General features: G+C 42.3%; 1 protein-coding gene across 2 annotated transcripts in view; it reads left to right on the forward strand.

Moving 5' to 3' along the window:
- LOC141105863 (alpha-2-macroglobulin-like) overlaps positions 1-13310 on the forward strand; it is a 127175-nt gene that overhangs the window by 78364 nt on the left and 35501 nt on the right. For both annotated transcript variants that reach the window (XM_073596016.1, XM_073596017.1), the window contains exons 21-26: positions 3169-3287; positions 7144-7195; positions 8391-8474; positions 8608-8784; positions 11799-11880; positions 12209-12365. In XM_073596016.1, coding sequence (XP_073452117.1) covers positions 3169-3287; positions 7144-7195; positions 8391-8474; positions 8608-8784; positions 11799-11880; positions 12209-12365 — 671 coding nt within the window. The remainder of the gene's footprint in view (positions 1-3168; positions 3288-7143; positions 7196-8390; positions 8475-8607; positions 8785-11798; positions 11881-12208; positions 12366-13310) is intronic.

Raw genomic sequence — 13310 nt, forward strand, 5'->3', positions numbered from 1 at the left:
ACTGCCTTAACCTTCTTGGGCATGGAGTTCACCGGAGCTTCACAGGATGCCACTGGAGTCCTCTTCCACAACGACATCACGGAGCTGGTGGATGTTAAAGACCTTTTGCACTCCTCCACCTTCCATTTGAGTATGCCCCACAGATGCTCAATAGGGTTTAGGTCTGGAGACATGCTTGGCCAGTCCATCACCTTTACCCTCAGCTTCTTTAGCTTCTGTTTGGGGTCGGTATGTTGGAATACTGCCCTGTGGCCCAGTCTCCGAAGGGAGAGGATCATGCTCTGCTTCAGTATATCACAGTACATGTTGGCATTCATGGTTCCCTCAATGAACTGTAGCTCCCCAGTGTCGGCAGCACTCATGCAGCCCCAGACCATGACACTCCCACCACCATGCTTGACTGTAGGCAAGACACACTTGTCTTTATACTCCTCACCTGGTTGCTGCCACACACGCTTGACACCATCTGAACCAAATAAGTTTATCTTGGTCTCCTCAGACCACAGGACATGGTTCCAGTAATCCATGTCCTTAGTCTGCTTGTCTTCAGCAAACTGTTTGCGGGCTTTCTTGTGCATCATCTTTAGAAGAGGCTTCCTTCTAGGACGACAGCCATGCAGACCAATTTGATGCAGTGTGCGGCGTATGGTCTAAGCACTGACAGGCTGACCTCCCACCCCTTCCACCTCAGTAGCAATGCTGACAGTACTCATACATCTATTTCCCAAAGACAACCTCTGGATATGATACTGATATGATACTGGTCTCACCCAGTTTGCTGAGACCAGTAATATGGGCTAAATAGCCCCGGAGTAATTGTCTGACTGTCCCACCACAGACTGGTCCTGTGGCTATAGCTGTGCGCAGTGTGCCGTGTAGTGCCGTCTCAGCAAACTGGGTGTCCCGCTTTTTCAGATGAGAAGTTTATGGGCCCACATCTCACAATAGATGTCGCTGATATTATGCACCTTATGATTGTGCCCTAAATACATATATAATATTTTGAACCTTGTACGGTAGAATATCTATATGGACTATTTGGTCCTCAGTGCCTGCTCACATGGAACCATCATACTGGAATAGATTTGAATGCTAAATATTGTTTGAACCCCTGATGAAGGTATTTGAACATCTCATACCGGAAACGTGTCGGGCATCTGGGCATTCATATTTTACACCACCCTATGTATAACATTTTTATGACATTCCATGTAATTTATGTTGTGCATATTTGTCATCTTTGGATTTTATGTTTTTTCATTATTAAGGTTTTCATTTTTATGGATCTTCTGAGTGGGTGGTCTAATCAAAGTCCCAATTGAGGGGGTTACTACTTCTTTGTTCCTATCTATGGGGATGAGACCACCTTGCTCTGTGCGGCATGATGGGAGCCTCATTTTTCTTACTTTTCTACTGGTTTTACAAATTGGTTGCATCAATTGCAAGAAATGCAGTTGGTCTAGAAACCAAGCCGTAGGTAAAATATACCCCATCTGTCATGGTCAGATATACCTTTAACTAGTCTGGTTGTACTAACACATATACCCTTGTCACACACTGGACCAACTTTCTTATATTCAGAGAGCAGGGGATATGGCATTCACCGATGAATTGTAGACCAAATTTGTAAGAATGTATGTAGTTATTAGCTATCTTGCTCCATTGTGCTTGAACATGCTGCACCAAACAGAAAATACTCAGCATTTGCCACATAGGAACTATAGGCTTATATAGAGAAATGCCTTAAAGTTTTAGAAAAAATAGTTTTAGTTTTTACCTTAAAGTATTAAACCCAAAAAGAAAATATTTATTGTTGCCTACCAATTCTTAGAAGTGGTGGCTGCATTAGTTTTCTTTTTTAGGCGTTTTTTCTCTATTTTCATTTAGTGATCCAGCCAGAAAGTCTGTTGTTTTTTAAAAGAACAAGCTTTCTTGCAGATGTATCAGTTAGGACTGGTATAAAACAGGTATATGCGGGTAGCAGCCGAGTAGGGTCATGAGGAAATGGCACCACAGGCAAACCAACAGCTCAGAAATCCATAGACATGTGGAGAGTATTGGAAAGGAAACGAGAGAGGACTATAGTGTAATTCCATAAAACAGATATATTTATTAAAATGAAAAACCACTCACATGGATATAGGTAAAAACAGCGATGTAGAATAATGCAGGCAGCAATGGGGACCGTACCGACGCGTTTCGTCTCTAAAAGGACATCATCTGGCCCTCTCTCGTTTCCTTTCCAATACTCTACACATGTCTATGGATTTCTGAGCTGTTGGTTTGCCTGTGGTGTCATTTCCTCATGACCCTACTCGGCTGCTACCCGCATATACCTGTTTGACGGCATCTATCTACGGTCCATCCATTGTATAACAAGCCTGTTTGACACACAGAGCGTATGCCCTAGTGTGTTCAAACGATTTGGTAAGCCTTCCCTTCATCCGGTGGTGGTTTTTTTTCACGAGTGTACATATTCACCTTTTGCAAAGACTTCATTGCACTTGACTGTGAACAAATTCATATTTACTTTTATTTATGGACTTATTTTGAGGGTGTATACCCCCATTTTCACTATATACACGCTGTGCATAACTGTGTATACCATGATTTATATTTCATATGTGTTGTCATTTTATTGTTATTTTTGACATTCGTTTGAATTGCATCAGAACACTTCTATTCCTAGCGCTACACTTTGTTATCTTAGTTCTATTTACCATTTTTTCAATGTGATGTGTTAGCTGGTAAAACACTGTAAGCAGTGCAGAAATTTCCGGTTTATTTTTCTGGAGTGTGAGGAGAAGAGGCAGTGCAAGGAGCCAATCAGTTTATGTGCTGATAGGTGGAGAAAGCAGAGGGACAGAAAGGTGAGCTCATCACTGTTCTGCTTCTCCTTTCACTGTCCATCACAGCTTGGGGCAAGTCCAAGAGGACCTGGGTACAGAGGAAGAATGATGCTGGCCACCAAGCTGAGGACAGCTAGTCATAATCCTGTGGTTAGAAATATCTGCATTGAAAATACGACAGCAAGAGCTGTTATTTTATCTTTTAATGGGTTATTCATTCATTTTATCTTGTTATTTTTGTCTGGAGTGGTACATTAATCCAAGAGATGAGTAACTGTACATAGGTATATTGTAAGAGATCCTCCTGTGTTTTTCTTAGGTGAAGTGAACTTTACAATCAGTGCTCAGACCCTGCCAGGAGGAGGACTGTGCGGAAATGAGATTGTGAACCCAACACAAGGGAGAAAGGACACAATCACCAAACATATTCTAGTGGAGGTGAGCCCATTTTGTAATTTGACTACAACATTCACTGCACAGGAATTCAATATGTGTGCAACTTACTTAAAAAAGTTCCCAGCCCCCAGCCCTACTACTCTGTAAACCTAGGAAGGTGTGAAGAAATGCTGTTGAGAAATAATGCTTTAAAAAAAATATATATTGTATTTGTTTATTTTTATCAAATCTAAAACAAATTAATATTTGGTGTGACTACCCTTTGGCTTCAAACCAGCATCAATTCCTACACTTTGTACACTTGCACCAAGTCAAGGATTTTGTAGGATTAGATTCAGGCGTATGATTAACCGATTGCACCAAGTTGGTGCTAATGATCATCAATTTCATATGTAGGTTGAAACACAGTCATTAACTGAAACAGAAACAGCTGCGTAGGAGGCTTAAACCTGGGTGAGGAACAGCCAAACTCTGCTATTAAGGTGAGGTTGTGGAAGACAGTTTCATGTCACCATGACAAGACTGAACACAGCAATAAGGTAGTTATGCTACATCAGCAAGGCAAAGATTATGCTGCATCCCAAGCAAAGATTTTAAAGCAGAATTGGATTTCAAGATGTGCTATTCAAGCTCTTTTGAAGCAGCACAAAAAAACTGGCAACGTTGAGGAGTGTAGACACGGTGGTCGACCAACTTAATGCAGCAGATGAAAGACGAATCATGCTTACTTCCTTGGCAATAGAAGATATCCAGCAGTGCCATCAGCACAGAACTGGCAGAAACCAGTGGGACCCAGGTACCCCCATCTACTGCCTGCAGAAGTCAGGCTAGAAGTGGTCTTCATGGAAGAATTGTAGCCATAAAAAAGCCATATTGACATGGAAACAAGGCTAAGCGACTCAACTATGCACAAAATTATAGGAACTGGGGTGCAGGAAAATGACAGCAGGTGATCTAGACCAGTGTTTCTCAACTCCAGTCCTCAAGGCGCACCAACAGGTCATGTTTTCAGGCTTCCCATTATTTTGCACAGGTGATTTGATCAGTTTCACTGCCTAAGTAATTCCCAAAGCCATTTCAGATGAGGGAAATCCTGAAAACATGACCTGTTGGGGCGCCTTAAGGACAGGAGTTGAGAAACACTGATCTAGACTGATGAGTCAAAATTTGAAATACTTGGCTGTAGCTGGAGGCAGCTTGTTCGCCGAAGGGCTGGAGAGCGGAACAACAACGAGCAACTGCAGGCATGGTGGAGGTTTCTTGCAAGTCTGGGGCTGCATTTCTGCAAATTGAATTGAAGATTTGGTCAGGATAAATGGTGTCCTCAATGCTGAGAAATACAAAGAGATACTTATAAACCATGTCATACCATCAGGGAGGCATGAGATTCGCCTCAAATATATTCTGTTAATAAGCAAAAAAACAAAAAAAAAAAAAAAAAACACTGTGTACAGTAATTGCACTTGGGTCTATATAGCTCCAGAAGCAAAACTCCCAAATAGTCCAATGGTATGTTCCATCAATAAAAGGGGTTAAGGCTCTAGGTTAAAACCACCACCTTGGGCATTGCATGTACACACAATGGTACATCTCTCAGAAGTTGGGCAGCCTGCCATGAGCTCAGGATGTTATCGGAGACATGTATGTCTTGTCAGCGCACTGCTCTACCTCAATGGAGACTCGCCGGCTATGTAGTGAGAGGAGCCGCCTTCTGTGTCACATGACATGGAGGGCCAACAGCTGATAGCGTGCATTAGGTGGTTGGCAGGACAACGTGTTTCTGCTATTATTCACCTACATTGAGTGTATTGTTTTTATACATTTTATCTGTATAATAAAAGGTTTTGCAACAGAGCCTGTGCGCTCTTTCTTCCTTTTGTTTCCTCAAATTTATTCTGCAACAGGACAATGACCCCAAACATACAGCCAATGTCCTGTTATATTGCTTTTGGTGACTCTCAAAGTAGAGGTGAAAGCATATCCCTGTATCCCAGAACATGGGGTGCAGGCTTATCCTGATACCAATCCAGAGGGCTAGCAAGTGAAAAGAGGAAAGGATCGCCATTACTCTCAACCAGCTTAGGTGAATGATAAGGAGCGACCTCGGCCTACATGTCTCCACCACACCAAACACCCTGATGCATTTCGCTCTGCCCAACGGGACCCTATGAGTATCCCTCATGGGTGAAGCGAAACGCATCAGGGTGTGTGGTGTGGTGGAGACATGTAGGCTGAGATCGCTCCATATCATTTATTCACCTGGGCTGGTCGGGAGTAGCAATTATTCTTTCCTCAATACATCCAATGCCATTAAGAACTTTGTTCAGTGTATAGAAGAACAAGGAGTCCTGGAAGTGGTGGTTTGGCCCCCACAGATCCCTGATCTCAACATCATGGAACCAGTCTGGGATTACATGAAGAGACAGAAGGAAGGATTTGAGGCAGCCTACTACATTCATAGAAGATTTCTTGTTAGTTCTCCAAGATGTTTGGAACAACCTACCTTCCGAGTTCCTTCAAAAACTGTGCAAGTATATAGAGAAGAATTGATGTTTGAAGGCAAAGGGTGGTCACACCATATATTGATTTGGATTTCTCTTCTGTTCATTTACTTTCCTTTTTGTTAATTGATACAAATAAAGTATTATCACTTCTATTTCTGAAAGCATTCATAATTTACAGCATTTTTTCATACCTGCCTAAAAAAAAATTGCATGGTAGTAAATCTGATTTTTGGGTGGGATTTTTGCACTATATCTCCTGTAAGGTGGGATGTTGACCAAGCCATGTATTAAAAGGAAATTTGTCTTACCAGTAATGCTGCGTACACACGGGCGGACTTTTCGACCGGACTGGTCCGAGGTACCAAATCTGGCGGACAATCCGATCATGTGTGGGCTCTGCAACGGACTTTCAGTCAAAAATATGACGGACTTTAGATTTGAAACATGTTGCAAATCTTTCTGACGGACTTGAGTCCGGTCGAAAAATCCGCTTGTCTGTATACTAGTCCGACAGAGGAAAACTGACGCTAGGGCAGCTATTGGATACTGGCTATCAACTTCCTTACTTTAGTCCGGTCGTACGTCATCACGTACAAAGCCGTCGGACTTGTGTGATCGTGTGTAGGCAAGTCCGTTCGTTCAAAAGTCCGTCGGAAGTCCGTCAGAAAGCCCATCGGACCAGTCCAGTCAAAAAGTCCGCCATTCATTGTGAATAAAATATGAATCACTATTGAGCTAAAAGTTTGTTGGTTTACAGTAGGTACAAAAAAAAAAAAAAAAAATGAATGAAGCTTCCATAAGAAAAAAACAAAAAAAACAACACATACAACAACAACAGAGGAACAGCTAACATCATCACTGCTAGACTATAATTATAAGCATCAGATTAATACACTGCTTGTAAAAAAAACATTAATATGAGAAATAAATATTGAGAATTAGAAACATGGAACAAAGCATTCCAAACCTAATTCAAATCCGCAAATAGGAAACATTACAAAAATAAATGACGACAGGAAGCCACTTGGCATCAGAGAGGTGCGTAGTATCAAACAGCATCAGCATTACAGAATGAACTCTATTAATGATTAGGGAAAATTGAACAATAGTGTTCACTATTGAACCAACTGAGGGCTCTTTTCCAGTATATTATTGCTTGTGGAGATCACTGTCCATGCAGAGAGACTATCTTGGGGTTTTTTTTCTGCATGGTTTTTATGGGTCTTTTTAAAAAGGTACTTTAGGTTCCCAACACCAACACAAATTGGCATCTACACGAGTTGGTCCTAAAATGAATTTGCGTTTTTAAAAGTATTGTAGGAATGTTCTCCTACCAGACAACATGCTCCAAAAGTATAAGTACAATATAACATAGGTTTGTGTTTAATTTGCAGCCGGAAGGATTTGAAAGAGAGGAGACACACTCATCCATGGTCTGCGGTAATGGTATGTTTTATATTATGTCTATAGGTAAATATTCCAGTTCATATGAGACACCCAATGTTTTTTTTTTTTTAAGTGAAGAACTTAGAGAAAATAGCCTTACTACATAAAAGCGGACCTTCACTCAATTGATATCCTAGGCATCATTGCACTCCTCACCCCTCCACACTCTAAAACAGCAAACATTTTTTTGTATTTTTACTTTTTACATTTTTTTTTTAGTCTTTCCTGCCACAACTAGCCATTCTTGCCTAGATGAAAATGACATCTTCTTCTCTCTAAAGCCTCCTGGGATATTTGCACCACATATCCTAGGAGGCTGCAGGAGCAGGGACACATAGCGGCCAGTAGTGCAAGTTTATGTGCGTCATGAGGGAGTACTGTCTGCCTGAACCTGGAGCAGGCGTCAGGGCTCCCTTTCGCATTAGAGGAGAAAATGGCAGCATGGATGGGGCACCCAAGCATTGGACTGCAGCAGGGCAATGCTGGCTTTGCAGGACAGGTGAGTATGTGCATTTAGGACAATCCAGCATAACAGGTAAGGAGAGTTTTAAAAAAAAGTGGGGCATGTGGATTATAAGTCCCTATTTTGGGAGCAAGCCCTTTTGCTCAGCCAACACATGCACAGTAGGGGGCTCTGGCACCATCCAAGGCTCTGATTTCCAAGCACTGTACTGTGCTGGCTGGCCAAAGTCTCAGTGTGCCCCTATTGCATATGCACAGCACCAGATTTCAGAAAAGCAGCAGTCCCTACTGCATATGAGCTGGCCAGACAGTGTCAGCACCGCTTATGTTCCAGCCGGGCACAGTGCCTGAGCACCGACATATAGTAGCCCCTACTGGGCATGCACTAGATGCGAACAGTGTTAGTGCCCCCTACTGCACATGTGCTGGCCAGATAGCATCAGCAGCCCCTATGCTCTAGCAGGACACCAGAGCACTGACAGACAGCCCCTACTGTGCATGCGCCAGCTGCAAGCAGTGCCAGCAGCTCTTACAGTGCATGCATCCAAACGTGCAAGGGCAGCAGGTGGCAGGAGTATGCATGTCAGAAACCCATCAAAGGAAACCTTCATAGCCTGGTAATACCGTAGACAGTGCACAAATCTGGAAACAGAAAGCAATGGTGACATAAGGTATGCATCTACATTTATTCGTGTATTTTGGGGTTTAATATCGCTTTAATCTGTATATACAGGCACTAAAATAACAGAAGCAATTTCCCTGAAGCTCCCAAGCCAGATAGTAGAAGGTTCTCAACGTGCCTACTTCTCAGTGATTGGTGAGTAAATTAGACAGTGTTTACTGTCAGAGTTGCTATGACAGAGTATAGTATTAAAAAAACTGCTGTGAATGGTGCAGCTTAAAAAGATTTATTGTATTAATAAATAGCCTTATGATTTTATCTATTTTAGGTGATATCATGGGAACAGCAATGCAGAATTTAGGTAATCTGCTAAAGATGCCGTCTGGATGTGGGGAACAGAATATCGCCCTTTTTACCCCCAATATCTTCATTTTGGAGTACCTCAATAATACTGGTCAGCTGAGCCCAGAGCTCAAATCAAAAGCCTTGAGCTACCTGAGCACAGGTGAGAGCGCAGCACATCCCAACATTGCTTCTTGTGGGTTCAGTACATGGCTAATCTTTCTGCCTTTCTTCTGTAATTGTTATATAAATGTATTGCCTTGCTGTGTTAAACGTCTGATCTTTATTTGTAAAAACATGTGGGAAGAACAAACTTAAAAAAGGAGAACTCCACCTAACACAATCCAGGACAATATAAAGACAGCACTTTCTGCAACACTTCTTACCTTGGAACATGGTTTTAATTTGCTTGAACAAGACAGACAAAAAAAGGACTTAGCTGATGCAGGAGAAACTTTCCCTGCCACATTTTTTTTAGGGGATCAAATTCTGAACTAAATATTGAGTTCTCTGTGATTTCAGCAGCTCCTCATATTGAATCGATATCCCATTTTCTAATAAGCTTGAAGTTCATCTTAAAATGATTTATTTCCCTACTTTCCCATACACGCACGGTTATATTATTTTTGTAGCCCATTGGTCCTATCTTGTCTTAGACCACCTTTTTTTCCCCCTTTCTGTTCTGTTGGTAAAATGTCATAATGTATAGTATGAACAATAGTGTATTTTCTTGGGACTGTAAAGTTCCAGATCAGATAGATACCTTAAAGTGTTACTAAACCCAGTAATATGAAAACAGTTCATCTACCCACCCACAGTGCCCACAGCTTATAAATCTTCTTTTAACATTAAAATACTGCCACTATATACACTTTTTTGGCTGATCTGTATATCACGGTCACGTGATAAACTGCACAGTTTCTCCAGTGCTGAGAGTTCAGGAAGGAGATTTCCACTGCAGCCTGTATACATGCCCACATGTATGATGTCAATATCATGTGACCTGGCTAGCTCTGAGAACAAGGAAATGTTCTCTCCAGCATAAAAGACACAACTGAGCATGTGCAGGTCGGCTACCCTGCCTCTGTGTTAGCTGGCCTTCCCCAGATAGACAGTACAGGAGGGAAGGATCTATGCATACAGGATCAAAGAGCTTTTTTACACAATGCAGAGGATTAACCCTTTAAGTTCCACAGTGAGTATAACAAGCATGCTATTCTGCATATACAGTCTGATTTTACTGTTGTGGGTTTAGTAACACTTTATTCTGAACATAAGCAGGAACTATTGCTTTCACTCAATACATAGCTGACCTTACTGAGAGCAAGAGGATAGATTTACATTAAATTTGACCTATAGTCTAATAGCAAAAACACTTCAGTGTACACTGTAGGCTATGGGTGGCTCTGTTTGAAAAACTATTCTTCTAGTATCTTTAGCGGAGACCAATGATATTCCATTGTTTTTGGACAAAGATTTGAATATGTACTTTGTCTCATGTGACTTATTCTATAGCAGCATTCCTCAACCTTTTAACCATGGAGGAACCTTAAAAATAGTTTTTAGGCCCCAGAGAATCTGTCCCCTAATGGCCCACATAAAGCCTACTACACAGCTAGAGGGGGCTGCTTACAACTTTAATGCGGCATGTTGAGTTGAAAGGCGGTACCACCTGTCAGTCTCACCTGTTCAAATCAATGGGGCCACACCCCAACCGTCAGCCAATCACTTGGCGCTCTTTAGTTTAATTAGGTTTACACTGGTGATCAGTGGAAAACAGGTCCTGTTCTACTACTGGTCAGTCATAATACCCATTACAGTGGTGGTCAGTTTAATGTCCCCAGTATGGGGACACTAAAGAGAATGCTCTTCTTACAGACAGCCAACATGTCCATTGGCGGCAGTGGTAAACCAGAAGCTCCACTCGTCCCACATTGCTGGCTCTGCAGAATAACATTGGTGCCAGACATCAGGCAAGAGGCCTGTTAATGCTCAAGGAACCCATAGCAACCTCTGGAGAAATCCTTGTTGAGAAAGCAATGGTGGCTGGTGCTCAATATTTTGGGGGGCAGCAAACTAACACCCCCCCTCCTCTGCGCCCTGAGCCCACCCTTTGTTGTAGCCAATTATAGCCTCATTCTCTAATTATGTGCTCAAAAAAACCCCAAAAAACATCCCATTGTAATCCATGCGTCCAGTGGTGGTCAGTTTAATGTCCCCAGTATGGGGACACTAAAGAGAATGCTCTTCTTACAGACAGCCAACATGTCCATTGGCGGCAGTGGTAAACCAGAAGCTCCACTCGTCCCACATTGCTGGCTCTGCAGAATAACATTGGTGCCAGACATCAGGCAAGAGGCCTGTTAATGCTCAAGGAACCTATAGCAACCTCTGGAGAAATCCTTGTTGAGAAAGCAATGGTGGCTGGTGCTCAATATTTTGGGGGGCAGCAAACTAACACCCCCCCTCCTCTGCGCCCTGAGCCCACCCTTTGTTGTAGCCAATTATAGCCTCATTCTCTAATTATGTGCTCAAAAAAACCCCAAAAAACATCCCATTGTAATCCATGCGTCCAGTGCTCTGAATGTAGATTAGGGGCCAGGCGCGTGGATTGGGGGGGGGGGTCGCGCCCCTGCACCTCTTACGGACGTGCCACCACTGTGCCCCTTATGGATAGACCGCCACTGTGAGAAAGGCTGTATAACTGCCTTATAGTATAGTATAGGTGCTTTTTAGATCTACTTTAAAAAGAAATGTAGCCAAAGCCATTTTGGCTATACTTATCCTGTAGGTCACAGGAGTGCACTTAGCTCTGCACTCCTGTTACCCCTTTTCAGCTACAACGGGTTAAAGTCCAGTGTCGGCTGACGTCACAGAGCGATCCACTGAGAGTCTAAACCAGCACATCCCACTCCCTCCACAGGCCAGAGGGGAGAGCAGAGAGCCCGTGACTGACAGTTCCCAGCTCTCTGCTTAGAGCGGAGGGGGAGAACTGAGCGATCAGCAGTGTTCGATTGCTCAGTTCTCAGCACAGAGCCGGTGGCCAACAGATTTATCGACCTAGGCGAGTATAATTGTTTGTTTATATTTTTTAATTCCATTCTTCTCTTTTAAAGCTACAGTTTGAGATGGAAGCAATGCAAATGTGATGGTATTTGTTTTCCTGTTATTTTACAGGATATCAGAGGCAGCTGATTTACAAACACCAAGATGGCTCGTACAGTGCTTTTGGACCTCGGTTTGGACAAGGGAACACTTGGTATGGACACTTGGGGATGGGGAACAAAAAACGTATTGTTATAAAGAAACTGTTAGCTTTATTTAAGGGGAAATTCAGGCAAATATAAAAAGACCAGACTTATACTGTATATTCTTTATGTATTTGGGTAATGCAGCTGGTATACAGTATCATAATCTGTCTTTATTTTAGCTTTCTGTAGTCACATGAGACAGCACTCAGGCTGAAAGGGCCAGACGTTTGAGCCAGTCAGCTGAGCGATCTACGTAATTTACCCTACGCTGACAATTTAACACTGGAAGCATGCTGACAGGAGAACAGAGAAGAATAACGGTTTTGTTTTTTCCAGGTTAACAGCGTTCGTTCTCAGGTCCTTCTCCAAGGCTCAGTCACACATTTACATTGACCCAAAACAAATATCAGACAGCATGACTTGGCTTTTACAGAAGCAGAAAGACAATGGCTGCTTCCATAATATGGGACAACTCTTTAATAATGCTTTAAAGGTAAGGTGGCAATGGAGAAGAGGGGGTTGTTGCAGAAAAAGGACTGTATTAAATAGTGCAAGGATTTGAGTGCCAAGTGACAGTTGGCACCCAGTTTGTTTTTTTTGTTTTTTAACAGAAAAGAGCGGTTTATTGATAGATAGATAGATAGATAGATAGATAGATAGATAGATAGATAGATAGATAGATAGATAGATAATATCTATCTAACACACACACACACACACACACACACGTGAGTACACCCCTCAAAATTTTTGTAAATATTTTATTATATCTTTTCATGTGACAACACTGAAGAAATTACACTTTGCTACAATGTAAAGTAGTGAGTGTACAGCTTGTATAACAGTGTAAATCTGCTGTCCCCTCAAAATAACTCAACACACAGCCATTAATGTCTAAACCGCTGGCAACAAAAGTGAGTACACCCCTAAGTGAAAATGTCCACATTGGGCCCAATTAGCCATTTTCCCTCCCTGGTGTCATGTAACTCGTTAGTGTTACAATGTCTCAGGTGTGAATGGGGAGCAGGTGTGTTAAATTTGGTGTCATCACTCTTTCTTACTAGTCACTGGAAGTTCAACATGACACCTCATGGCAAATGAAGCAAAAAAGTTCTGGACAGCCGCACTCCAGCATATAGCCTTTATTGTAAAAAAATCCAAGAAATATAAGCCACAGCAGAAAAATGGGACAAACGTGTTGACGCGTTTCACACTTACCAGTACTTAGTCATAAACACGTCAACACGTTTGTCCCATTTTCTGCTGTGGCTTGTATTTCTTGGATTTTTTTACAATAAAGGCTATATTCCGGAGTGCGGCTGTCCAGAACTTCTTTTTTGCTTCATTTACTATATGCTTAGCCTGCACCTGGTGTTCCAGTTCTGAGGAGAGTCTTGTATCCACATATCCACCTGGAGCGGTGATCCCTTCCCCTTCC

The sequence above is a fragment of the Aquarana catesbeiana genome, linkage group LG08 (assembly GCF_042186555.1).
Source record: "Aquarana catesbeiana isolate 2022-GZ linkage group LG08, ASM4218655v1, whole genome shotgun sequence".
Lineage (NCBI taxonomy): Eukaryota > Metazoa > Chordata > Amphibia > Anura > Ranidae > Aquarana > Aquarana catesbeiana.